Source organism: Ruditapes philippinarum, unplaced genomic scaffold (assembly GCF_026571515.1).
Source record: "Ruditapes philippinarum isolate M1 unplaced genomic scaffold, ASM2657151v2 ctg4129_1_1_1_1, whole genome shotgun sequence".
Classification (NCBI taxonomy): domain Eukaryota; kingdom Metazoa; phylum Mollusca; class Bivalvia; order Venerida; family Veneridae; genus Ruditapes; species Ruditapes philippinarum.
The window spans coordinates 25,345-51,935 of NW_026865766.1; the positions used below are offsets into that span (position 1 = coordinate 25,345).

The window sequence follows — 26,591 nt, forward strand, 5'->3', positions numbered from 1 at the left end:
CAACATTAAACAAACAAAAAAGATTAAAAAGATTAAATATTTTATAAATTAACATGATGAATCAATTGAAATAAATTTAGAAATTATTATATATAATAATGAGCACCGTCATGCGATTTGGGGTCTTAATGACATAATGCGCAAACGTCATAAATGACGTCAAAAGTCATACCGGAAGATCATTGCGAAACTACACATGTTAATCTAGAAGTTTTGTTTACGATTATTATCGACAGGTTACACGTATTTTCTTTGCGTAAAATGGCCGAAGAGCTAGAGGTAAGTTTCTTTATTCGTGTTTTTGAACAATCTACTGTATGTTTATGTTTTAAATCTGATTTCATTTGAATCAATAATGTTTTGAAGGTCAGTCGGTATTTGAAAACGAAAGTAGAATACATTCGTGAATCTCTTTACACATCAGGTGCCTATTTAAACGCTGGAAAAAAGTTTATCATGGTTTATAGACTAGTATGAATGTTTCGACATTAATCTTTTTCTCTAGAGCTATTTTTATTTTCATCTAGAACTAGAATCTAATAAATTTAAAAAAAATATTTGCCGCTTTGCGAGACTAGATCTAATCCTAGATGTAGTCTACATGAATATATTTACGCATGAATATATTGACACATAACGAATAAACCCTTAAAACTTTGGTACATGTACATTTAATATGTGATAACTAATTTGTTAAATAGCTGGAATTAGTGTGTAAACTGTCGTCTGGAACCGCGCTGTTTCAGTTTAAACGGTTACGCCGTTCGCTTTGCGTGCGGGTGGTTGAGGTTCAAAATCTGCCTCTCTCTTATTTTTTTTAGGCATTTTTTTTTAAATCACATGCTGATTAAACAAATAGCAAAGAGTTTAACAGTAAAATGTTATAAATTTTTAGATTTTGCATTTAATTTTTCTATTCATTAGTCATTTATGTTTGATATTAGAATTTGCATAAAGAGGTATAATTAATATATTATTTGTATTTTATTTTCAGGAACTAGAGAGCCTTTTATCAGAGCATTTTGGCAGAACACCGTTGACTACACCCTTTAATACCCAGGAATATGTTAGTAGCGACAGCGGTTCTGACCAAGACATCAGGGAAAATAGTATAGTGGAGAGCCGTGTGCGAGACTTCCTTTACCAGGATAGAGGCGCATGTACTGGTGCAAATGGTTGTTCGGAAGACATTGAAAGGGATGAAGAGCTTGAATGGTCCGATGAAGATGAAATCTGTGATGATTATGTTGAACCAGATTCTGACCGGCAGCAGGTTGAACTTTATAAATCAAGTAAATGCTGTAGGTTAGCATGTAGCGGAAAATTCACTAAAGATCAAATATATCAGTACCTACTTAATGTGAAAGAAATGGAAAAAGAAACAAAGGAAATTTACATTATGGGTCTCATAAATGATGAAAGATCTACAGAAAAAACACAACGTGGTAAAAAACGTCAAAGAATGAGAAGAAAGTATACGTTTCATGGTACTGAAGTATGTAAAAAGACATTTCTACTTTGTCATGGCATAGTGAACACTAAGTAGCTTAAGTAAGCAAGTTTTTCAGGAAGGTATTGCTCCACGTATACATGGAAATACTGGCAGAAACCACATAATGCTATTACCTTTGACGACGTTACAAGAGTAATACATTTTATAAGTAACTTTGCTGATGAAAGAGGAATACACCAGCCTGCCGCACCTAGGGGACGAGATGATATTCCACCAATTTATTTACCGTCCGAAACAACAAAGGTCCAGATGCACAAGGATTACTGTATTTCTTGTACGCAATCCGTTCCACAAATCAAGCACGTCTCGCTTTCTATGTTTAAAACTCTCTGGTCTACGTGTATGCCTCACATCAGAATAGCAACACCAAGAGATGACGTCTGCGCTACGTGTGAGCGAATGAGAAAGATGATATCAGACGCAGTGTCAGAGGAAGATAAGCTGGAGGCCTTAGCTAACATGCGACAACACATTCTTTTAGCTCAAAGAGTATGTACTAGTTTACTATACATTAAGAAATATTTATAATTAAAACATGTGAATGAGTCAAAATTTATATACAAGATAAATAATTTAATTTTTATCTCCTTTTTCTTGATTTTTAATTAAGTTTATGAAATATAACGTTTATAATCTATGGAATTTGATATCCAGTTTACAGGAAAGTTTGATAAACCTTAAGTTGTGAAATTGTTAACTTTTTACATTTAAGGAGAGGGACACGTACAACACATGTTTAAGAAGAAGTGCTGAGGAAGACGAATACTTTCATTTTACCTTTGATTTTTGTCAAAACGTGAGTTTGCCACATCACGCAAGACAAATGGGACCGTTGTACTTTCTAACATTGCGAAAAGTACAGACTTTTGGTTTCCGTATAGACGGTATCCCTAAGCAACTTAATTTTTTGATTGATGAAAACGAGACAGTAGGAGAGGATGGATCAAAAACACATGGCCCTGATGCAGTTATTTCCATGGTTGATTGGGCACTACAGGAACATTGTGTTAGAGCAAGAAAGTTTTCAATCCATGCTGATAATTGTCCAGGTAAATTATACACATTTGATTCTGTTTACAGGCACATTTATACTTCAGAAATCAATATTTTATTTAAATTCTTTAGAAAAATATAAAACATATTTAATAATTCTAATTTATATATTAAGAGCATATGGAATGTTGAACAACTGAAAAAAATAGTGCAAAGTGTACAGTAATGTGTTGTAAAAGTAGCAAAATGTTAAAGTGTAGTATTTTGACTTCCATACAAATACTAATTCTAATAGAGCAAACTAAGTTAAAGAAAGTTAACCTTTATAGCAAATGAGTTTTTTGAAGAAAATAGAACTTGATGCCGACAAAATGTTTTTAGATAGCATATATGAGGCATAATATGGGCCTTTAAGAATGTAACAGTACTGAAATAACGAACTTCTCTTATTATCATTACAACTTTATAATGGATATTTTTGGTTGATAAAGATCTTATTTTATATACAAGCGTTAGTTTGCATTTGATTAAAACTACATAAAAATATAGTTAATTAATCTGCGGGATGATAAATTTGTTTTATTGTTACATAAATGAAAAATACCCCGATAATACTGTCATATTCATTCTCCCTTTTCAGGACAGAACAAAAATAAGTATGTACTTGCTTATTTTATGTGGAGAGTAATGACTGGTCAGAATGAAGTAATAGAATACTTAATGCAAATTCAAGGTAAGTTGATAATATTCTTTACACGCTAGTGATTCTACGTGCACCGTTTTTAAAAAGAATAAAAAAACTATCATTTAATTTTGATTTACTCAATAAAAAGAAAATAGGAACAGATTATGATACATTATCAGGCTGAAAATCGCTTTTACGTACGCAGTTTGTTATTAAATTGCGATCCATGATGACACATGATAGCCTGCGGAAAGCGGTTTTTATAAAAAAAGACACGTGCTATGTTCTCTTGATCGAGACATCACGATAATACCGCTAAGGCATCTTTCAGAAAATAAAAAAAACAGACATTCTGCTTGATATGTTTATGTATTTCGGAATGTTAAAACATTCATTGTTAGTTTTACTCAAAATGCTTTGTGTCTAAATGACATGCAAGAAATTGTTGTTTCTACCTGGCAAAGATTTTTAGTATGAAAACAATGTGCAGCAATTTACAACTTTACATTAGCATGCTAAATTTTTCAGCCTTGTTATATTGAAACAGGACACGCCCGGTGTTTAGTAGATTCCGGCTTCGCCCACATCAAGCGAGTATATAGACGAACAGATGTTGAGACGCTTGGACAGCTTGAAAATGTTGTAAACAAATCATCAAAAACAAATGTTGCTGTCCGTTTTCCACAATGGGCATGGAGAAATTTGAAGTCGTTCTTAGAGGGAAAATTTAAAGCAGTGAAAGGAATAAGGTAGTTAACAGATGCAACATACAGAAACTGCTTTAATAATAATAATAATAATAATAATAATCATCATCATCATCATCATAATCATAATAATAATATCCTTATAATACTAAAATAGTGGTAGTAATGATGTTACGAATAAATAATAGAAATAATTATGATAAGAATAATATAATTAGGATAGAAGTTCTCGTAACTGAAATAAAAAAAAATATGATTTTTAATCAGTATAACTTTCATAATAAAACTTATATTGTGAGCTTAGCAGAAATGAGATGATGAGTTTTAATTTCAGGAAATATCAGTACTTCCGGTTTACTGCAGACGAACCAGGTATTGTTACCGTGCGAATTTCATCTGATGATCAAAATGAGGAAAAGATTTGTATTTTAAAGCATCAGTCTTCGCGTTTTGAAGCGGCTGTAAGACCAGAACCAATTCAACCAAGTGGGCTTAGTCAACGGCGGCAAACCTACCTGAACAACTCCGTACGTCCATACGTCAGACCTGCGTACAGAGACGAGTTTTGCGGTGTACACATTTGAAGCAAATGTAAAAATAGAGAAATAAAAAATATTGATTGATAAAACTTAATTCTTTTTAGTGTATCCGTTTCATGTTTTAACAGACAGCTCCATTAAATTAACATTTCAAAAAATGTTTAAACTCACGAACTCAAAAAAAAGATATATTTGGCCATGATAATAACATCATATATAATGTACCACTACCATACCATTTACTTATTCATTATTTCAAGTTAATAAGGCCTTATATGTTTTTCCCTCGCCAAAAAATAGTATAATCATTTGAACACACCTAATGCAAGAAAAGCGGGAAACGATGACGTGATAAATGGGAAATATTGACGTCAATTTAGCGACGACAACAACAACGTCAAGAAGTTTCAACATGACGTTGTGAAATAAGTCATATTGAAAAAAATAATAATTTCTTTTGCATATGAATTATATCCCTAGAAAGCATATTTCATGAGCTTTAATTTGATGTGAAAATCTCAAAATCGATAAAAATGTCATTAAGACCCCAAATCGCATGACTGTGCCCAATATATATATTGCAAGAAAATAAATAAATAAAAAAAAATAAATAAACTAAACGACAGTGTTATTTTATTTCAGAAGAGATAAAGAAATTGTCAGAACAGTTGACCACAATACAACATGAGAAAGTTCTGATGATGGTAAGTTATTTCATGCAAATTGTTGTTGGTTCTTAAAGTGTAAATGAGCCGCGTCACGACAAAACCAACATAATGGGTTTGCGACCAGCATGGATCCAGACCAGCCTGCGCATCCGCGCAGTCTGATCAGGATCCATACTGTTCGCTATCAGTTTCTCTATTTGTAATAGAGTTTGTAAGCGAACAGCATGGATCCTGATCAGACTGCGCGGATGCGCAGGCTGGTCTGGATCCATGCTGGTCGCAAACCCATTATGTTGGTTTTGTCGTGACACGGCTCAAATATACACTGTGACGTCTTCAAATACATATTGACATTTTATTATTCGAACTGGATATTTACTGCTTTTTCAAAAGTTAAAGCCTTGTCATAAATTGTTGATGTTGCGCAACTGTTTTAGCTAATAAGTAGGTTATTATGATCGATCGTCATAATAATTGAAGAGTATACATTATTTACTTTGTGCGTAACTCAAAAGTAACTGTTATCCTAAAATTCACATTATACCTCAGAAACGAGTTTCATAGTGTTTAAATAATGGTTTCAGAGCATATATAAGATGCTTATCATCTAAAGAAAGTGGAGCTGAATGTGATGTTATTTGTTTTGAAAGTAGCAAAATGTAAACAAACTAGTAATTTGGCTTCCGTATAAAATACTAAACTTTTATACCTCAATCTACTTATGTCAAAAAGCAACAGAAGCAAAAGATGGTTCGGGTATATCGCCAGTGAGTATTTTTTTCGAAACTATAACAGGACTATAACGGGACATAAAGATAAAAGCATTTCTGAGGAATAATGGACCTTTGAGGTCAAAATGAGCTGAGGTCAAAAAAATGTAACAAAGGGTATTCGTATCAAACCCAGTACAAGTATAACTAATTGATATCTTACAATGATTTCTGCTGACTGGTTTAAAACTATCATAGATGTTGTTTTACATTTTATTCAGTCATATTATACAAGACAGCTGAATGAGAGGGCAACTGTATCCCACCAAGATAACGAACTCCGTGCAGCACGTGCAATTACAATTAACACAACAGGTAGGCCCTAATAAATGCTTCTATTCTAACTGTCCGTACATTTCAATTAATGCATCGTGTTAAAATCTATAGGTAAATCTTAATGTAATATTTATCGTTGGATTAAAATTAAATAATGCTACTTTTTCCTATAGTTACAACAGCCTTAAAGAAGTTTTAACGGTCTATATAAAGAATTTTAATTCTAACTAAGATTTTATTTTCATTGACTTTAACAAGCTTACAAAGGATTTCTATCGGTATCCAAATTATTATACCATATATGTATACAAATATAACTACAAATGTTTTTTACTTGTAAAGAATCTCGTTAATAAGGGAATTTTACATTTTTACAAAGGATTGTATCGGTTTAGAAGGACTGTTTCATCATGAAAACTAACTTGCTAAAATGTATCACATGCATAACAAAAGTTAAATGAAAGAAAAGTAAAACGCCCATTTTATGGACAAATGAAATATTCGTATGTATCCTAGATGGATGCTTGAGTCTTGGCAGCACAAAAATGGCAGAAGAAATGCACCCTGACGTCCCAGAAAACATTACTTTAAAAAATAAGGTAATTAAAATATTTATTAATGCATTTTTTAAATCAACCATATCTTTTAAAATCTTTATATAATTATATATATATTTTAATGATAATGATACGCGACCATCTTCCGTTTATATATGAATTAAATCTAATTTCTGATTTAGTTTTTAATTTTTCAAGAATTCTTATTCGAATCACCCCATCCAAAATTGTGAGTTTTTTAAAGGTGTAAATCATCTACTACCTTATCAACATAAGACTGTGCAATGGAGATTCTCTCCTATAAAATGTCTCTGCCAACAATTGGTCTTTAAAACACTGGATATCTTTTGAATTAAACAAAGTGATTACATTGTACATATGAGCCGCGTCACGACAAAACCAACATAATGGGTTGCGACCAGCATGGATCCAGACCAGCCTGCGCCTCCGCGCAGTCTGATCAGGATCCATGCTGTTCGCTATCCGTTTCTCTTCTTGTAATAGAGTTGGTAAGCGAACAGTATGGATCCTGATCAGATTGCGCGGATGCGCAGGCTGGTCTGGATCCATGCTGGTCGCAAACGCACTATGTTGGTTTTGTCGTGACGCGGCTCATTTATTGTATAACATAAATTTACAGCTAATGGATCTAGAAAACAAACTGTTCCGTCGTGAACAATTGATAGAAGAGTTGGTTGCTAACATCAAAGACAAAGATCCAGATTTCAACATTCAGAATGACCCAAACCTTAAAATTTATCTTGATGCTAGCTCATCACAGATCAGTTTAGGTATGATATGAGATTTCGTCATTAAACTACTATAAGATTTTTTTGTTTTGTTTTGTTTTGGGTTTTACGTCACATCGACACAGTATAGGTCATATCGCGACGTTCCAGCTTTACTGGTGGAGGAAGACCTCAGGTGCGCTTCCGTGCATTATTTCAGGCACGAACGGGCACCTGAGTAGAACCATCGACGTTCCGTAAGCTAGCTGGATAGCTTCCTCACACGAAAGAATCCAAAGTCCCTGACGGGACTATTATACTAAATTCTACAATAAGATAAAAACCCAGAGTATAATGTACTTGAAGATGAAATGATTTAATTCAGCCTATCTATGACAGGCTTAAGCAGAATTAATTATTAAACTTCTTGTAATCAAAAGTATTAATTATGATTGTTGAACAATGATTTGTATGTTATGTGAATAATATTGATGATGAGCATCACTACCTGATCGTCTTTTCTCTTGATACTCTGATCACTAAGTATTGATTAACTATTTACGTGATATTCTGAACAAATGCTTACATACTTGTATATTACATTTAAGATATTTCTAAAACAGATAGTTTAAATTTAGAAAACGAAATACATTTTCACATTGCAGAGGCTGGTGGTGTACAGTGTAATAATTCCAGTAACCAGACATTGCATCGAGCCAGGAACCACCATACAAAAAACAACAGCGCCAGTCGCCGGCTAGCAGATAAAGAGTTATGTAACACCAGCAAGGAGATTAAAAGACACAAAAGTTATATTAACAATCATCAATTGCTTATTGTCAAATAAAACATAAAACAGAATTGGAACAGAATAAACTTTAAAGTTAATTGTTGTCATTAGTTTGTTTTATAAGTTTAACAAGTTTATTTATCTTTTCCCAGAAGGTCATAGACCCATGTGGTACAATATGCAAAATATATAATATGGCAAACGTGCATCAATACTAAGTTGACATGATCTCATACATGCATTACAGTAGCACATTTTACATAGGAAATGAAAACATATATTAACCTATTACATGATGAAGGCCTACATGTTTATAATAATTCACATTTTCTTCGTATATATGCAACATAAGATTTAAAAGAATAAATAAGTACAACAAAAATCCAATTGTACTGACTTTACATATTAGATTAGATTTTTCACTAGTGAAGTAGATAATTTGACATATTAAAATCTTTCTCAATTGAATATTGAATTTAAATCATGTTGATAACGAAAGTGTGAATTGTACCTACATTTTAACAGACTGCATACACCATTTTTGACAATAGTAATATTTAAAGCATTTATTTAACAAATTTGATTGTGCACGGGAGATAATTGCTATGGTCTTATCGCTCGACCTGTATATCGAGTTATGTAACATCCGCCACACAATATATTTCCATACAATATAATTTCTTAACATAATTAACTGCAGTTGTCTAATAAAATGGAACAAATTTGTATATATATGTGTATTGTCCAAACAATTTTGGTTACTGATAGCGAACTTTACATATTGTGCGATTTTTTGGGAGATAATCAATATGGTCATATTACGGAATTCCATAAACGACAGCCTACTGCTTACTGCCTACTGCTAACTGGACCACAGACGCTTGGGGTCAGATCCTGCCCCCCCCCCCCAACGTGATACGCCCCTGTAAACACTCTATCTATGGAATTCCGTATCATATCGACTGACCTACATGTATATATTGAGTTGTGGAACGTTTAATTTACAGTATAGAAATAGACACCGGCGATATGATGGAATATAATACATTTCTTAATTTGATTAACTGTGATATCCTAATGAAATGGATTAAACTTCTATATTTATGTGCATTGTCCAAACAAATGTATATGGCGTTACTGAAGTTCTTTATATGAAGAATAGATTAAAAACTTAAGAGGCATAATCTTGTCAAAAACGAAATACAAGATTAGCCACCTGGTAAATTGCACTATAGTCTAAAGATGTATGTTTACTTATGTATTTCCTCATTCCCAGATCTTGCCGTCAATGACAAGATATGAGGGGGAACAATTAGATGACAGCAGTTTCGCTTGTAAAATAACATCAAGATATACATATATTTGAGCTGTAAATATTATATTATATAGGATGTATCACACATTTACATGACTGACATATAAGAAATATCACATATTCATATGCCTAATACAAATGTATATATTTACCAACATTTCAATTGGAACAATGATATAAAAAGATAAAACATACGCTGTAGTACTACAAGTCTAGCTTTAACAAAAGTATAGACAGATATAAACATCAATAACATACTAATCAGCTCTAACAATCGATTTTCAGTATTCATTAATTCTATAAATTTAAACATATTTGGAGATCTCCAGTAACAAATTGGAAAATATTATGTACATTCTACATTGTAATACAAATTGGAATTCATCTTCTAACACATTGCAGAATGTGCATTTGCGTTCATTTACAGGTACACTGACAGGTCTTGTCCACCTTCCTGTTTCAATACATAATATATGCAAGGAGCAACGCAGTTTTGTCATACTAGTACAGAATTTTCTCACACCTATACATTTTAAATATGGCTGCAGTTGAAATTGTGCAATACATCTGTAAAATAAAGCTCTAGATGAATCATTTTGTCTACCAGTCCAATTTTGAATAAACTGATCTTTAATTCTTTGTTTAACTAAACTAAGAAATTTATTTGCGTTTCCGACATTTTGATAAAACCATGCATCATTAAGGCCAAGGTTACATAATAAATCTCTTACCAACGAACACCAGTTTTTCTTATTTGGAAATTGGTCTAAATCATTTTTCAACATTAGATATACCTTTGCTATATATATTTGTTTTCATTTGTACATATAATTTTCACAGACACTTGGGGTGTGGAGCTTAAAACGCCTTTAAAATCCAAATTTGTAAAATGTATATTTGTCAATCCCAGCACATGTACTGGTCATATATATCAAAAATCTTAATATAAGCCGTTTTGAAAAAAAAATTCAAATTTCAACGTCTATAATAATACACAAGATAAAAATGTTCGCCGGAAAAAATCCGCACACCTACGGTCAACATCATCATTTCCAATAATTTTACATAATCCTTTGGTCCATCGACACAGAAGATATAAATCTTCACGATGATGGTCAATTTTAAACTTCAACGGTAATATAAACAACGCAACAGCCGAAATAAACATAAAGATTATTGCCGTTTTACTCCATTTACAACTGTCCACAAATTCAAACGTAGCCCCAGCTTTGCCGTGTGCAAAATGCGCTGCGCTTTGAAGATGGGAACCAGTCGGCTATGGGCGGAGCCATTCGGTAATATGTTGGTTCCCATACTTGTAAACAACATTTATCTTGTGAATAACGATTCATAACTGGGCCAATATCATAATCAACAGGTAAAACAGTCATATGAGTAAAATAATTATCATCAGTGACAAAATCAGGATAATTACTTGTGTGAGCATTCATGTCGCCAAATAACATAAAATTTAGATTTTCTTCACATGTAGACCCTAAGCTAGTAATGAAGTCCGTAAAACGATCAAACATAATTGTTTCTATCATTGATTGTCTACTACTGTTCTCCATAAGCACACATACAAGTCGTTTTGCAATGACAATAAATTACCACAAATTTTGATACATGCAATATCATCATCGCTCTGAAATACGATAGTATCATTTGAAACAAAGTGGTCTCTCAAATATAGATAATACCACCAGAATCTATTTGCTAGATTTTTTGTTCTGAGTTGTGTGTAAAACGTAATATTGAAAATCATTTGACCAAGTTTCGATAAATAGCACAATGTCATGTGAGTTAAATACAGACTGCAGTTCAGGCGATTTTAATTTATCAGTTCGTTTCGTATTTAGCAATGCACACCTAAGCGTGACCTTCTCATATTGTTGACCATAGTAGGAGAAAACCGATCTCTACACGGTTTACTGTTCCGCATGCTGCACACTGGCTAGCTGCTGAACAAGTCTATTTATAGCAACAGGTGAGCTACGATTGTTCTGCCGTGTAACACTAATACTCTGTCGTCTATTTAGTACAGCTGAATGCGCTCTTACGTTAGACGCAGCACGTGGATTTCGTGCACGCCCACGACTCTGCCGTTGTGTGTAGTCGGCCTGTATAGATTCAGATGCCTGGTTCACTTTCTCGACACTCAAGGGTTTTGGAAGTGTTTCATGTACAGACTCACTGTGACGGGATTTGACATGGGTTTCATGGATATTTTATATGGCCCTTGCCCCTTACCAAGTTTTTAGATACATATATGGAGAATTAAGAACAATAAAATATCTATATTTTTTCATCTAGTAACGTATATTCATATCAAAATTGAATATCATTCATCGTGTGCAGGATTTCTTTGTATTCAATTTCTACCATTATGGTCACGACCACTCTCATGCTAATGTTAGGTTTTGATTTTGTATTTTCTACTGAGATTTATTTTTTCTTCATTCACTTAAATAATCCGTTTAAACTTGAAAATCAAAACGAAATAACAGCCTAAAACTACAGTATTCAAAAGTTATTTAATCGGCAGTAACATGATAACCTTACATTTTGAACAATTTTATAGATTTTACGGTCTATCATTTTTATGAATTTATCTTTACAAGTTTAAATAAACAGGAAATGCTTTAGACAGGACGCTCTATTTTGTAGCGAGTAAATTACCGGTGAGTTACTTTATTTAATATTTATGTTTTAAAAAGAATGAAGCATGATAAAGTACTAGTGTTAATTCATTTTAAAATAATGTAACTTTGACATTTTTTTTTATAAATATATACATCCTTATCATTTCCCATTGTTCTTAATATTTTGTCTCATTTTGTGTGACAACAGTTATTTAGAGAATGACACAAAACCACAACACCTTCCCCCATCCCCTTTAAATATTCAAGGTATTGTAGGATACCCTTTGGTAAGGCTGTAGTGCACATGCATTGTTTTAATTCAGGACCATACGCCGCTTTAAATGAAATGTTCCATGATAACCGCCGTAGGAACACATAAGCGGATGGTTTTAAATTAAAAATTTCACCATTACCATAATTGAATGTTGAATTTTGCTTAAAGCGGTGCTATGGGCAGGGACGGTAACTTGCAAATCTGAGTACCGTCCATGAACAGGCTCAATCAAACCGAGCCTGCAACATATACAGTTTTGTCGTTTTGGACGTTCTTTAGCGATTCCCTTTTCTCTGTCTTAATAGCAGTTTGTAGAAATATACAGGATCACAACAATACCTTTATTTAAAATATACGTGAAAAGTCCAATAAAGGGTCAAACTGCTTTAGATTCATGCTAATTTTCATGAAAATTTTGCAAATGATTTTAACGGTAAAATATTGTGAAGAGAAAAAAGAAGATAATTTACACATTGCAAAAAACACTTGCAATCCACGTAAATAACCAAAAAGAGATAAAAATACCGGTATACATAAATACCTCTTACTGCGTTATAGTGATTGATACTGCAAAATCAATAATAAATCGTAAATGATTAATGAAATATTGAATCTGTTTACTTTTCATAAGATCTTAATACATTTTTTTTAAAGGTTAAATTTTTGAAACATTTTTGCTCATCTGGAGGCGTGCAGCTTTAAAGAACAGAAGTACAGATCAAACCAAATCAAAGAAAGATATGTCTAATATTTTTCTCATATTGTCTTTGTAAACTTTGTTCCAAAAATGTCATATTATTACCCTATGGCAGTACCAGCTTTGAGTTTTACAGGTAGTGTTGGAAATTGATAACTCTATACAGTACTATTTGTCTATTGTAGACATCATTATGGCAGTCCCGGGGAAAAAGGTATCTCAGAAGTTTTCATCTACATTATCTCATGGTGATGCTGAAGGTTTTGAAAATTTCTGTGAACAATGTGACAGAGATGATATCAGACTACCTGCCTTTGGTTACTGTGTGGATTGTGAGGAACACATATGCCAAACTTGCTTTAACACTCACAAACGACCAAAAGCACTTCGCCATCATCAGCTTTTAGACAAAGATGAGATGCCACAAAAACAAAACCTCCAAAAATCATTAAAATCTAATTTTGGTGGTAAGACGAGTGATCTTTCAAAGCCATGTACCAAACACACCAAAGAAGTGATCAAATTCTATTGTAAAGACCATAATGCATTTATTTGTAGTGTATGTGTGACCCTCGATCACACAACAACGTCCTGTCAGGTGGACTATATACCTGATATATCAGGACATATTGTAGACAGCACTGAGTTCAAGGAAACTCTGACTGACATTGACAAACTGACAGACGAATGCTGCCAGTTCACAAACGACCTAAAACAAAAAGTCGCCGGGTCAACAACTTCTCTGAGAGATTCTTTAGCAGAAATAGAAAACTTCAGAAAAGAGATAAATAAAATATTAGATGAATTAGAAAAGAAGGTTAAAGATACCGTTACAACAATCCAACATGACAACCATAAAAAGTTGAAAACAGCAGAAACAGTATGTAATGACATCATCAAATCATTTCAAGAATCAACCAATTCCCTTAAACATCTAAATAGAAACAAGAAAGTTGACCTTCTATTTACTGAACTAAAAAATACTCAGCAACTGCTTCGAAATAATGAAAAAAGAATATCACAACTACCAACAGTTTATTGTGTTTATGAATACATTTTTGAACCAAATCAAGCGATCAAAAAACTCTTTCAGAATGAGAAATCATTAGGAACATTGAGCAATAAGAAATTGAAACAGTTAACTCAACCAAAGAGTCAAGTTGCCGCAGGAATGAAAATGTCTATCCCTAGAAATTTCAATGTAAAATCATTCTTCGATGAAAAGGATTGCTGTATTTCTGGCACAGCTGTTGTTTCTCAAAACCAATTATTTGCAGCAGATTTCAATAATTACGCAATTAAAATGATTGACATCAATAGTGGATCGATCAAACAACTACAGCTTGTAACTGAACCTAGAGATGTCACCAAAGTCAACAAAGATACAATTGCTGTTACATTACCAAACAGTGAAGCGATACAGATGATTTTCTTCTCCTCAAACACTCTCTCACTAAAGAACAAATTGAAAGTAGATGCAAAGTGTTTTGGTATCAGTCATCATCAGGGAAAACTTGCAGTAACATTTATAAGTCCTGCTAAACTACAAATCATGGACTTGAAAGGTAATACTGAAATTACAGTTGATAAAGATTCCAATGGTGACAATATTTTTAGCAAACCTTTTTACATCACAACAAACAGTCATTCAATCTATGTATCTGACTGTGACAAGGAAGCTATCTTATGGTTAAACTGGCACGGAGAGATGTTAGGGAGACATGTTGGAATAATGGAGCCAAGAGGTATAACACTAATAGATGATTGGTCATTCTTAGTAACCGATCGTAGCAGTCATTGTATATATAGAGTAAGTGGTGACTGTAAAGACAGTGAAACTGTACTTAAGGTTGTAAATTATCCTGAAGCTATGTGTTGGTGTGCTGAGACCAGCACGCTTTGTATTAGTAGATACCACAGCGGTGACAAAATAGAGAGAAACAATCAAATCAAGCTGTATAAAATGATGTAGGACAAAGAAATGACAACTGATGCAGTCAGAACAAGACATAAAAGTATTAAAGTATTAAATACCGAACCATCATTCAATACGTCTGTGAAGGATTTTTGACAACAATGTCCTATATGGTTTTGGACATGTGATAGATAGCACAATGGAAAAAGTATTCTTTTAAATATTCTTTTTCATTCAATAAAGAAACTGTAAAATCCACAAAAAATAAGACTGGTTACAGAAGTATTCATATCTTACAAAAGAATTACAAAAACACATAAATGTATGTATTCATCACATTATTTATTTGCATATTTGTATATATTGTATTCATACGCTTCAGCAGTGTTGAAAGAATATTGTTGGCTTGCTTCTTATTGATAAAAAGATTGTAAGATATGTAAAGTAATTTTGAAGTTTTGTATGTAAATATTTCAATGGAAATAGTGTTTTTATTGTACACATATTTCAGCCTATAGACAATTAGCCATTAAAGGACTCAAAAATGTATAATGAAAATTGTTGCAACATAAATGCAGATGACCTGTCTGATGAAGCCTCTCAAAGTAAACTTATAGGTTGCATGTGTGAATAATTATTTATTGGCGTTAAAAATGAACCGTCTATAGGATTTGTCACGAACTTATGGGACAACCCTCGTATATGTTAAAAGACTGTTATAATGATGATTGAACAGCAGTTTATATTGTAAAATGCTCAGAATAAAATATAAATCTAGCTTTAATATAAAAAAAAAACTCCCCCGCTCTTTTTAATAATTTAACATTACAGGGGAATTCCGACGGATATTTACATAATATTTCTAAGGCCACGCAAACTATTTATCGTCCATGCGAAATAAATTGAAAGGAATTATGACAAAATATAAACTTATTTCGACTTTCACCCGTTCACACACTAAAAACCATTGGATTGGCTTGATGCCACTTAAGTCCAATATATACTCGTAATCCAACGTATACTCATGTGACACTGGTCTTGGTTAGTAACAGGAAGTTGATTTGAGTGGGTGTACATTCAATATAAAGTTTCCTCGAATCTAGCTTAAATAAAGTTTTAATTTCATGTCCTTCATCAGGCTCAATCTATAATAAATCCATTATCCAATATCTCTTAGAGGACATGTTATCTATTGCAAAAATTGAAGTGCTTTTGTTCAACATAAAATCTTTTAATTAACGATATTGACAGAGGTTTTGTTCTTGTTATAATTGTTACCTGATTAAATATAGTTAAGATCGAGATGTTTAGCTTGTCGGCATATTGGTTTGGTATGCTTGACAGGTTTAGTTGTATTCATCCGCGGTTATTATAAATTAGTCATTTTCTATTTTCTGTACAATTTTATGAGCACACAATTATGCGTGTTTTTTGTTTCGGTACATTGCATACTAGTATGATATTTTTTTAATATGTATGTTTATGCCGCCGAGGGTTGTTTCCATTTTCTATGAAATTATAGCGAATCTGATTAATGTAGGCCCTTTTTGTAACTTTGGCATATGACATTTTAGTTACTCATGGATTTAGCTCTGTACTGTTAGTTTTTAGTACAATTTGACACCCGGTGTTTTTGGGTGTTTACAAATTGACAAAAGGAGGGAAAAACTGTTCTTGCTGGTAGGGTGTTAACACACCTTTTCACCAGTTCCAGTGTTGACAAATTGGGGCAGTGATGATAGACATATAAACTTTACTGATTACCACAGGAAGTTTATAAATTTGTTTCGTTCCCGTCCGACGTTTCTTATTTCTTAATTAAGTACAGTAAGGATGAACACATATGATTTTAGACTTGATTGGACAGTATATCCATGAGCATACATACGCACATACAGACAGACAAACCTAAAAATTGTAACAAAAATATAACAGACTTAGCCTAGGACATTGAATATGGTTTTATTTATAAATCTCTACACAACTTTGACATATTTTGTACTACTTGACTGAACAACTTTTAACCAGTATTTTATAACGTTAACAGCACTCATTGTTCTACCAGTTCACCATAGATTAAAGTATTTTTGTTTGTCTTTTACCTCATAACAACTTCTTACAATACTTTAAATGTATATTTTCTTACACCGGACTATCCCCAGATTCGGGATTGGTAAAATAACTTTATAAAACAGATCTAGTTTATGTTTAACTGACATACAAGGAAATCGTATTGGCTCGTTTTCAAATTAATACAATGAGTTTCGAAAGACATTAAAACATGCGCTGAAATAAATTTTTTGGTCTAGATATGTAAACGTTTTAACTGTTTCAAGTCATTAGACTTTATAATAAAACATTAAATTCTGTCTATGTCTATCCGTCTTTTTAAAGATCAAAACATTTGACTTTGTACAGTTAACTTCCACAGTATATTAGTATATTCAAAAATTTGTCAATCCTTTTTGGTAGCCCCCCTCTGTTTTAGATGTGGTCACTATATTTTAGGCATATAACAAAACATCTTTAGAACCATATGTAATTGGCAAGTATTTAGATTTTAAAAAAGAACTGTCCAAAATAACAAAATACTGCCCCATTCATTGATATTTGAAGGGTACTTGAAAGTAAAACTTCAAACAGAAAACGAAAATGCAGTTTTCAATTTCATCCACTGCCCGAACTACCTATATAAATAGCATAGATTTTAAATGAGACAAGCCGTTTTACTTTTGGAACTCAAGTGTCACAGGGTGAGAAAATGTGTAGCCTGACCGGGACCCGAACCCGGGACCCTCGGAATACCGTACCGCGGTTCTACTGACTTAGCTATCCGGCCAGTCACATACTATCTCCCCTAATTAGTAAACAGTTCTGAACCGTGACACAAGTAAAAAATGGCGAATGTATGTATGAACAGGACAAGCGCTTCTTATACTTCTAGAATTCTTTCTTCAGTCTGTCTCATTGTGCGATGATGATCTCTCAGAAAGTGTGTCTTATTATTTATCTCCTGTTTCAAACACTGAATTATTGTTTTCAAGTTATGAATGTGTACCACGTTGCGCCCGAGTGACAGGCATATGGCCAACACCCTGACTGACTAAAATTCAGATCTACCTAGTTCTGTTACGTAGATCTGATTCCGACCGTATATGTTTTGCCTCCTTCATCTAACTGTTTTTCTTTAGTTAATACTAATTGTTTGCTAGGTTTAATCATCATTGTGTAAATGATTGTAGTTTCGGTGCAGTATGACGTACCGAAACAAATAAAATAACAGGTAATTTTTATTCAAGATTTTAAGAATCAGTATTGTAAGATTAAACTTGAACACCAAGAGGTATAAAAGCCTCTAAGTCTCTGCCCTTTCTGCCAGTATAATAGTCGAGTCCAAAATGAGCGGTAGTAGACATTCCAGTGGTTAAGACATGTTTTGACTTATTAGATATATTAGATGTATACTGGAATCTAGATTATTTTGTGTATTAACAATATCCAATCGAACAGGATAAATCACTGGTATGTTATTCTATTATATACTTATAAATGAAATATTGAGAAATAGTAATGAAATAATATGCGTTTTCTCATTTCCCGTACTTTCACTGTTAAAATTTATTTTTCACTGCAGTGATACATATTTTCCATATTTTTACTGGTGTAAAGAAATAAAACTGTATAATTATACTAAACAGGAAATTTAAGTATTTTTTATAAATAAAGGATTTATTTTCATCTTGTGGTGTGAAAATTATCATATTTCACTCATGGCAAACCGTCACTCAAGATATATTCATTTTCATAAAACTCAATGAAATAAATCATGTTTTTATAGAATAAACTTAAATGTCCTCTATTTATTCAATATCTGTGTTTAAATATTCTGTAAGCTTTATCAAGACAGTTCTTTTTTTTATTTTAGAAAAATCTAACTTTGACCTACAATCCGAATAACCTTGAGATCATCATTTACTGTACCCCTCTCATATCTCTGTATCAGTTCCAATGATTCAATTTTTAGTTTGTTATCATATCTTGTTATTTTCAGTCACTAGTAATTATTTACTTTCCATTCCCCAGTTTTGTGCCGTCAACCCAAATCCGATTTATTTACCGTCGCACCCCACCTTTTTTCTCTTTTATTCCGATTTAAACCCCCTTCCCGTTGTTTTTCCGATTAAATTTGTATTGCAATAGTTTTTGCAAAGCCCCTTCCTTAATTTCTCCGCACTTTTCGGTTTTGGTTCGCTACATGTCGGTGTGGCTGGGTTTTGTCTGGGTTATGTTCTCATCCCGGGGCACTACAAACATGCTGAAAATTTAAAGCTACAACATTTGATATAATATTTTAAACAAGGATTTGCTACGTAATAATTTAGAATATGGTGTTTAATTAAAAAGGGGTATATAATTGATTATTTTACGAGGAGGTAAATAGGTATAGAATCAGTAGAATATGTAAGTAGCTAACAAATTATTTGTTTGATGTTAATACGTTTGGGGTTAATAGCTATCTTGTATTTGTCTATTCTAGATCCATGTACTTTTATGGCTGTCCCGGGTAAAAAGGCATCTCAGAAATTCTCAACTACACTATCTCAAGGCGGTGCGGAAGATTTCGACATTTTCTGTGAAATATGTGATAGAGATGATATCAGGCTGCCTGCCTTTGGTTACTGTGTAGATTGTGAGGAACACTTATGCCATACCTGCTTTAATAATCATCGGCGACCAAAACCATCACGCCATCACCAACTTCTAGACAAAGAACACATGCCACAAAAGCAAAACCTCTATAAATCATCGAAGTCTGCTCCCAGTGCACTGACCGATGATCTAACAAAGCCTTGTACCAAACACACGAAAAAAGTGATCAAATTTTATTGTCGTGACCATAATGCACTTATATGTAGCGTTTGTGTAACCCTTGAACACACACCAACATCCTGTCATGTGGACTACATACCTGATATATCAGGACAGATTGTAGACAGCTCTGAGCTCAGGAAAACTCTAAAAGACATTAACATATTGACAGACAAATGCAGCCTGATTAGTAAAGATCTGCAGCAAAGAGTTGTTTTATCAACGACTTCTCTACAGGATGCTTTAACAGAAATAGAAAAATTCAGAAAAGAGATTAACCCTAGTTTAGATGAGTTAAAAAAGAATGTTAGAGATACTGCAGCAACAATCCAATCCGACAACAACGAAAAGTTGAAAACAACAGAAACAACATGTGATGTCATCAACAAATCACTTCAAGCATCAGCTGATACTCTAAAATATCTCAATTCAAACAAGAAAACTGACCAACTGTTTGTTGAACTTAAGATAGCTCAGCAACTGATTCAAAATAACGAAAAAACAACATCACAACTACCAACAGTTAATGATTTTGACGTTTACATCTTTGAACCAAATCAAGCTATCAAAAATGTCCTTCAAGACGAGAATTCATTAGGAATATTGAGCAATCAGAAACTCGAGCAGTCAGCCAAACCAAAGAATCAGTTTGCAGTTGCAATAAAAATGTCTTCTCCTCGAAATATCAATGCTTCAACATCATCGGATAAATGGGATTGCTACATTACTGGTTTAACTGTTTCTTCTCCAAACAAAATATTTGCAGCAGATTACTTCAATAAGTCGGTTAAAATGATAGACATTATAAATGGAGTAATCACAAAATTACAGCTTGACTCGTATCCCTGGGATGTCACCATTGTCTCCGGTGATTCACTTGCTGTTACAATACCAGGTAGTGAAACAATACAGTTCATTTCCTTCTCCCAAGACTCACTCTCACTCAAGAACAAACTGACAGTTGATGGGCAGTGTAATGGTATTAGTTATCATCAAGGGAAAATGGCAGTTATATTTAAATGTCCTGCTAAACTCCAAATCATGGACTTGAAAGGTAATACTGAAATTACAGTTGATACGGATTTCAGTGGTGGCAGTATTTTCAGAGTAGCTAGGTTTGTCACTACAAACTATGATTCAATCTATATCTCTGACAATGGCAAGGCTATGATTACGAGGTTTAACTGGCAGGGACAGTTGATGGAAAGAAGGGCAGGAATAAGTTCCGTAAGGGGTATTACAATGTTAAAGGATGGATCCTTATTAGTCATTTCTAACAAAAATATATATATTGCTAGCCATGACTGTAAATACATGAAAACTATATCTGAGGATGTAGATGATCCTTTTGCTTTATGTTGGTGTGCTGAAACCCGTACACTTTGTGTTAGTAGATGCAAATATGACAGTGTAGAGATGAACAATGATATAAAAATGTATAAAATGATGTAAAAACCAAGAGATCGCAATTGATGCAATCATAGCAAGATGTGTAATATAACAAATGATTTGAATACACCATATCTAACAATTGCAAAGGAATATAGCAATACGCATGAAAAGTAAATGAGAGGTCGCATATTTGTTTTCCAACTTCTCTCAGAAGGAAACTGACGGTCTTTCATACCAGACCTTAATTAACAGAGCTGTTCAGCAGAAGAGTTACTTCTAAAACAGGCAACTGCTGTATCATACCCACCTCTAAAAAAACAGAAAAAAACCCTGCAGGGTGCGTCGCAATATCGTACACATCAGCAGTAAATAAAACCGAAGAAAGAAGCTGACATCCAAGACTTATTTATATATATATTATGTTATTAGTTATATGTATCTCAGCAAAGGAATACAATGTATAGTATGCGACTGTCTTCTCTGTTGAAATATTGAATTAGGGAAACTCATAGAAAATAATAACAGAAACATTTGGTGTTGAATATACAGTCACAAAGGGGACATAACCTTGGAGACTTGATTGTCCCAATTTATTAGAAACCTGTTATTTTACAAATGACAAGTTAGGTGTAAAGCCCCTTAATATGGTTTTGATAATTGGTAAATCAGTTACTTTCAGATATAAAAGTACATCAAAAATAAAGATTTAAGCCACAAGCAAAGCCCCTGCACCACTTCAGGTGCTACTCAACATACCTGTAAATTTTGTTGACTGTATCTCAAGCACTTTCAAAAGCTACATGTGACACACGAGAACGTACGGACGGACAGACAAGGGCAAATTTAAATGTCCCCACTATAACATAAAGCTAGTCACCGTTTGGTTGATTAATTAATGGTCACGAGGTGACTTCTATAGTCCAATTTCTTTTCCTTTTAGGTTGCTTTTTAATACAATTTATGGGTGTGTCATTAAAACAGATATAGACTCACACTATGGTTACTTTTTGGTTAACAAGTCATGTTACCACTTTACAGCAAAAAACCTGTTTATTAATTCAGTCCGAATTTTTGCCACTTATGTTATTCAAATTAATGTTTCTGCAAAATGGCTCCTAATGCAACTTATGTTGACACTTACAGCCAACCTGTTCTTACCAAAGACATAAGCACTTGGAGGTAACTACAAATGTAAAATGTCAATTTTAAGTTTAACACAATAACAAGACAAAACTTATCAATTTTATTTATATTTAAAAAAATACATTCATATATAAGAGCTGCCCGAAGCGGGCTCAAGTATAATCGGTGATTTACTTGACAAGTTAACAAACAAATAAGAGGGTTGTGATTGCCCTGGATACCTTAATGTAGAAACGTTATTAGAAAAAGCCATAATTTTTTCATGCAAAAGTCAGTAATAAAGTCACATTGGTTGTCTTTTCTGACCCCAGCTGCAGATTTTTTAAACATAGGCACATGTCCGCTAGATATCATGTGCTAAGTATCATAACTCTGGGCATCGTAATAGCATACAATAAGACTTAAATGTTTTTTTTACTATAAAAGTCTATTCATAATCAATGACCCCAAGGCTATACCTTTTTGGTCTTCAAGGGCATGGTTTATGTTACTTTTATAACAGACCACAAAGCAATGCTACATGCCCGAAATATAAGCTATGGGCATTGAGTTTTGTAAACCTGGGACAGAATGTTATGTCTAAGAAACATCTTAAAGGTACTTTTCTGTAAGTCTATATAAATCTCCTCTGGTAGGATTAATTTTGACCCCTTGGGGCATGTTTTTAATAACTTTTGCAGAGTACATGCCAAAAATCAAAGCTTTGGGAAATGAAACTTTTTAGATACATCTCTATTATACATGTATATACAGTATAAACTATGTAACCCCATGGCGATCCACTTTTGGCTTTATTCAACTTTTGCAGATGTTCACAAGGCAATGCTACATGCCAAATATTAGTTAAAGCTTTGAGCAATTTCATAAAAGAAGACATAAAAATGTTTTTCCGATTTAACACATCCAAATTAATAGACCCCAGTGGCATTAAAGTATAAACATTATTATAGTCACTGTTCAAGTACCTGGGAAATACTATAATGGGACAAGCAACCGGTGATTAGCGTCTGGTTATCTCATCGTACAATCTGGCGCATGTGCCACCATTCGTTAGGGTTTATCCATAGTGAATAATGTAAATTAGAAAAGTAAATGCCAACTAGTGGAAGGTTGTAACAGACCTTTTAGTATCTTTACATGATTTAACAAAAAAATTATCAATGTATTTTTTTATGGTGACGGCATTAATATACGATTTAAACTCTACGCCTATCAAATGATCAGCGTTCAATTCGACACCATCATAAGACATAGGTAATGCTTGTCCCATTATATTGTCTCACAATTATCAATAATATTCACTGTAAAAACTATAAATATCAGAACATTTTTATACTTAAACCCATTTTTGTACATATGAACTGTAAATATTCATTATATCTTTTTAAAATCCCTGTACATATAAAAGAAATAGTTATGGGTGGGAAACAATAACTTAATTTGAAGATGTAAAGTTCTAATGATTTAGAAATAGATACGAGGGTTGTTCGAAAAGAATTGCTTATTGTCCTCTATCTCGTGACACGATAAAAACCAATACATACCTGTATAGGGTAAAAGTGGCTGCTCTTTGAAGCAGTTGCTGACTAAACTCTCTATTGCTTATGTGTCTTCTTGTGTATCTCATGACATAGTTAGGCGATGGAAAAAGAAATTTGGGTCTTGTGTAGAGTGCATAAAAAAAAACACCAAAATCAGGTAGGCCAAAATCTGCATCTCGTAACGAAATCGTTTACAAAATAAAGGATATCATTGAAGGAGATGCCAGATTTACAGTTCGTGATATTGCACGAAAGATAGGCATATCACTATCAACGGTTTACTTTATTTTGAAGAAGCATTTCAACGCAGAAAGATTCCTGCTAGATGGGTGCCACATCTGTTGACCGATGAGCAAAAGAGGTAACGGTTTAAGGTGGTCAAAAAGCTGCTTCAAATGCTTCCGAAATATGACAAAAAACTGTTTGCCAATGTCGTCACAGGTGATGAAACTTGAGTCCATTTTTTTGAGCCCGTCAGAAAAGTTAGCAACAAAATCTGGGCCGCTTAACACAACAAACGCCCAATAATTGCTAAACGGTCTTTGAGTGCAAAGAAGGTTTTGAATGCAATTTTCTTCTTTGGTGAAGGAGTCGCAATAAAAGTGCCGGTGAAAAAGGGCAAAAGTATCACTGGGAAGTACAACAAAGACGTAGTACATAAGAAACTGAAAAAAGTATTACGAGAAACGACAACCTGTTTCTGGTTTTAAGCATATGCTTCTTCTACATGACAATGCCCTTCGGCGTTTTTGAAAAAAAGTAACTGTTTTGCCTCACACACCCCCCGTATTCTCCAGACATTACCCCATGTGATTTCCTTTTGTTTCGGAAATTGAGATCCTTCCTTGCTGGGTGGAAATACAAGTCCCGACAGGCACTTGGATCTGCCATTCATCAGTACCTTAAAACTGTGCACAAATCAGCGTACCGTGACGCCTTCAAGAAGTGAATACATCGGCTGAAACTTTCCATTTCAAGCCACGGGGAGTACTTTGAGGGCAAGGAATAAACACTTTTAAGCTAACTTGAAATTTGAAGTCTCCAAATAGAAATAAGCAATACATTTCGAACATCCCTCGAAAATAGAAGATATTCATTTTTTCTATAAATGCAGGATTTATTTTCATCAAGTGGTATGAAATATAATAATTTTCATATCACAAGATATCACATATAATAATTCCTATATCTCTAGAAATAAACTTGAATTTTCTGTTTATTGTTTACTTTTCATCTTTTTTGACCTTATAATTCTTTAGACTTTTACTTTAATTCTGTGTAATGGCTTAATTAAGAAGAAAGTAGTCAAGCAAGACACAAGTGAAAATACTGAAAATATGTTTAACTGCAGTGAAAAATATTTTTTACAGTAAAAATACAGAATGAAAATATGCATTTTTTTTTTAAAAATATTGATTTTTTTTAATATTTTTTCATTTTTTTAAATTATAAGTAACAAAAAAATAAAAAAACTTATGAAAGTCCCGCCCATAAATTTTTATCTTAAAATTTTTATTCGTCTTTTTCCTCAAATTTTATTTTTTTTAAAAGGGTGTGGGTATACGACTATGTTTCATCTAAATATGAATCATATTTAATTTCTAATTTTGATTTTAATCCTAAAGGATTCTTTTTCGAATCCCCCACATACAAACATGGCGAGTTTTTTTCTTTAAAATGTTTAAATCATCTACTACTTTATCAACATAAGACTCTGCAATGGAGCTTTCTCTCCAAAAAAAATTCTTTTGCCAATGATTGGTCCCTTTAAAAAAACTGAAAAACATTTAAAAATTTAAAAAAAGTTATTAAAAATTGTACTACATTGTATAACTAAATTTTTCAGCTGATGGGAAATAGGGAAAAAAAACTCTAAACGTCCGAACAGCTGATAAAAAAGATTGGTTGGTAAACATCAAAAACAAAAGACCAGAAAATTTTAACATTCCAAAAAGAAACCAAAAACCCTTTAAAAACTAAACCCTTTATGCTGGCTCATCAAAAAGAGCCCGTTTTAGATATAATTAAAGAAGATTTTTTCGTTTATTTTTTTTAAAGGGGTAATTTTTAATATGAAATCCCCTGATTTTAAATCAAAAATATCTATGGAGGGTTAAACAAATTTAAACATTAAAAATTCCCTTTTAAATTAAAAAATATTCATTTTGATTGTTGAACAATTATATGTATGCTATGTGAAGAGCATCACTTCTTGATCTTCTTTTCTCTTGATACTCTGATCAATAAGTCTTGATTACTTGTAACTTTTTTCTTTATTTACTGAACAAATGCTTTCATTAGATAAAACAAACAAATGAATTTAAAGACAATACAAAACAGAGTTTAAATTTAGAACAAGAAAAACATTTTCACATCGCAGAAGCCGGTGGTGTACAGTGTAATAATTCCAGTAACCAGACATTGCATCGAGCCAGGAACCACCATACAGAACACAACAGCGCTAGTCGCCGGCTTGCAGATAAAGAGTTATGTAACGCCAGCAAGGACATTAAAAGACACATAAGATATATTAACAATCGTCATTTGCTGATACTCAAATAAAACATTTCTACACCC

At 33.0% G+C, this 26,591-nt stretch overlaps 4 protein-coding genes across 5 annotated transcripts in view; all 4 read left to right on the forward strand.

The window, feature by feature from the left end:
- The window catches only part of LOC132730231 (coiled-coil domain-containing protein 69-like), a 31,249-nt gene extending 4,658 nt beyond the window's left edge, over window positions 1-26,591 (forward strand). Inside the window, exons 7-11 of one of the 2 annotated variants that reach the window (XM_060716108.1) lie at window positions 5,080-5,141; window positions 6,097-6,190; window positions 6,668-6,750; window positions 7,349-7,499; window positions 26,395-26,591. In XM_060716108.1, coding sequence (XP_060572091.1) covers window positions 5,080-5,141; window positions 6,097-6,190; window positions 6,668-6,750; window positions 7,349-7,499; window positions 26,395-26,576 — 572 coding nt within the window. In that variant the 3' untranslated portion in view covers window positions 26,577-26,591. Of the gene's footprint in view, window positions 1-5,079; window positions 5,142-6,096; window positions 6,191-6,667; window positions 6,751-7,348; window positions 7,500-8,101; window positions 8,325-26,394 lie in introns of those variants that run through there. The other variant, XM_060716107.1, reaches the window with a different exon arrangement.
- LOC132730236 (uncharacterized) lies at window positions 105-1,630 on the forward strand. The gene is made up of 2 exons (XM_060716113.1): window positions 105-279; window positions 995-1,630. The coding sequence occupies exons 1-2, from the start codon at window positions 154-156 to the stop codon at window positions 1,544-1,546; spliced, it is 678 nt and encodes a 225-aa protein (XP_060572096.1). The 5' UTR covers window positions 105-153; the 3' UTR covers window positions 1,547-1,630.
- On the forward strand, window positions 1,577-4,988 carry LOC132730233 (uncharacterized; the record flags this gene model as incomplete). The annotated part of the gene is made up of 5 exons (XM_060716111.1): window positions 1,577-2,002; window positions 2,226-2,562; window positions 3,147-3,239; window positions 3,739-3,940; window positions 4,233-4,988. Coding segments are annotated over 5 exons (1,308 nt in total), but the record flags the coding sequence as incomplete, so codon positions are not given.
- On the forward strand, window positions 18,462-22,182 carry LOC132730234 (uncharacterized). The gene is made up of 2 exons (XM_060716112.1): window positions 18,462-18,591; window positions 19,607-22,182. The coding sequence occupies exon 2, from the start codon at window positions 19,621-19,623 to the stop codon at window positions 21,388-21,390; it is 1,770 nt and encodes a 589-aa protein (XP_060572095.1). The 5' UTR covers window positions 18,462-18,591; window positions 19,607-19,620; the 3' UTR covers window positions 21,391-22,182.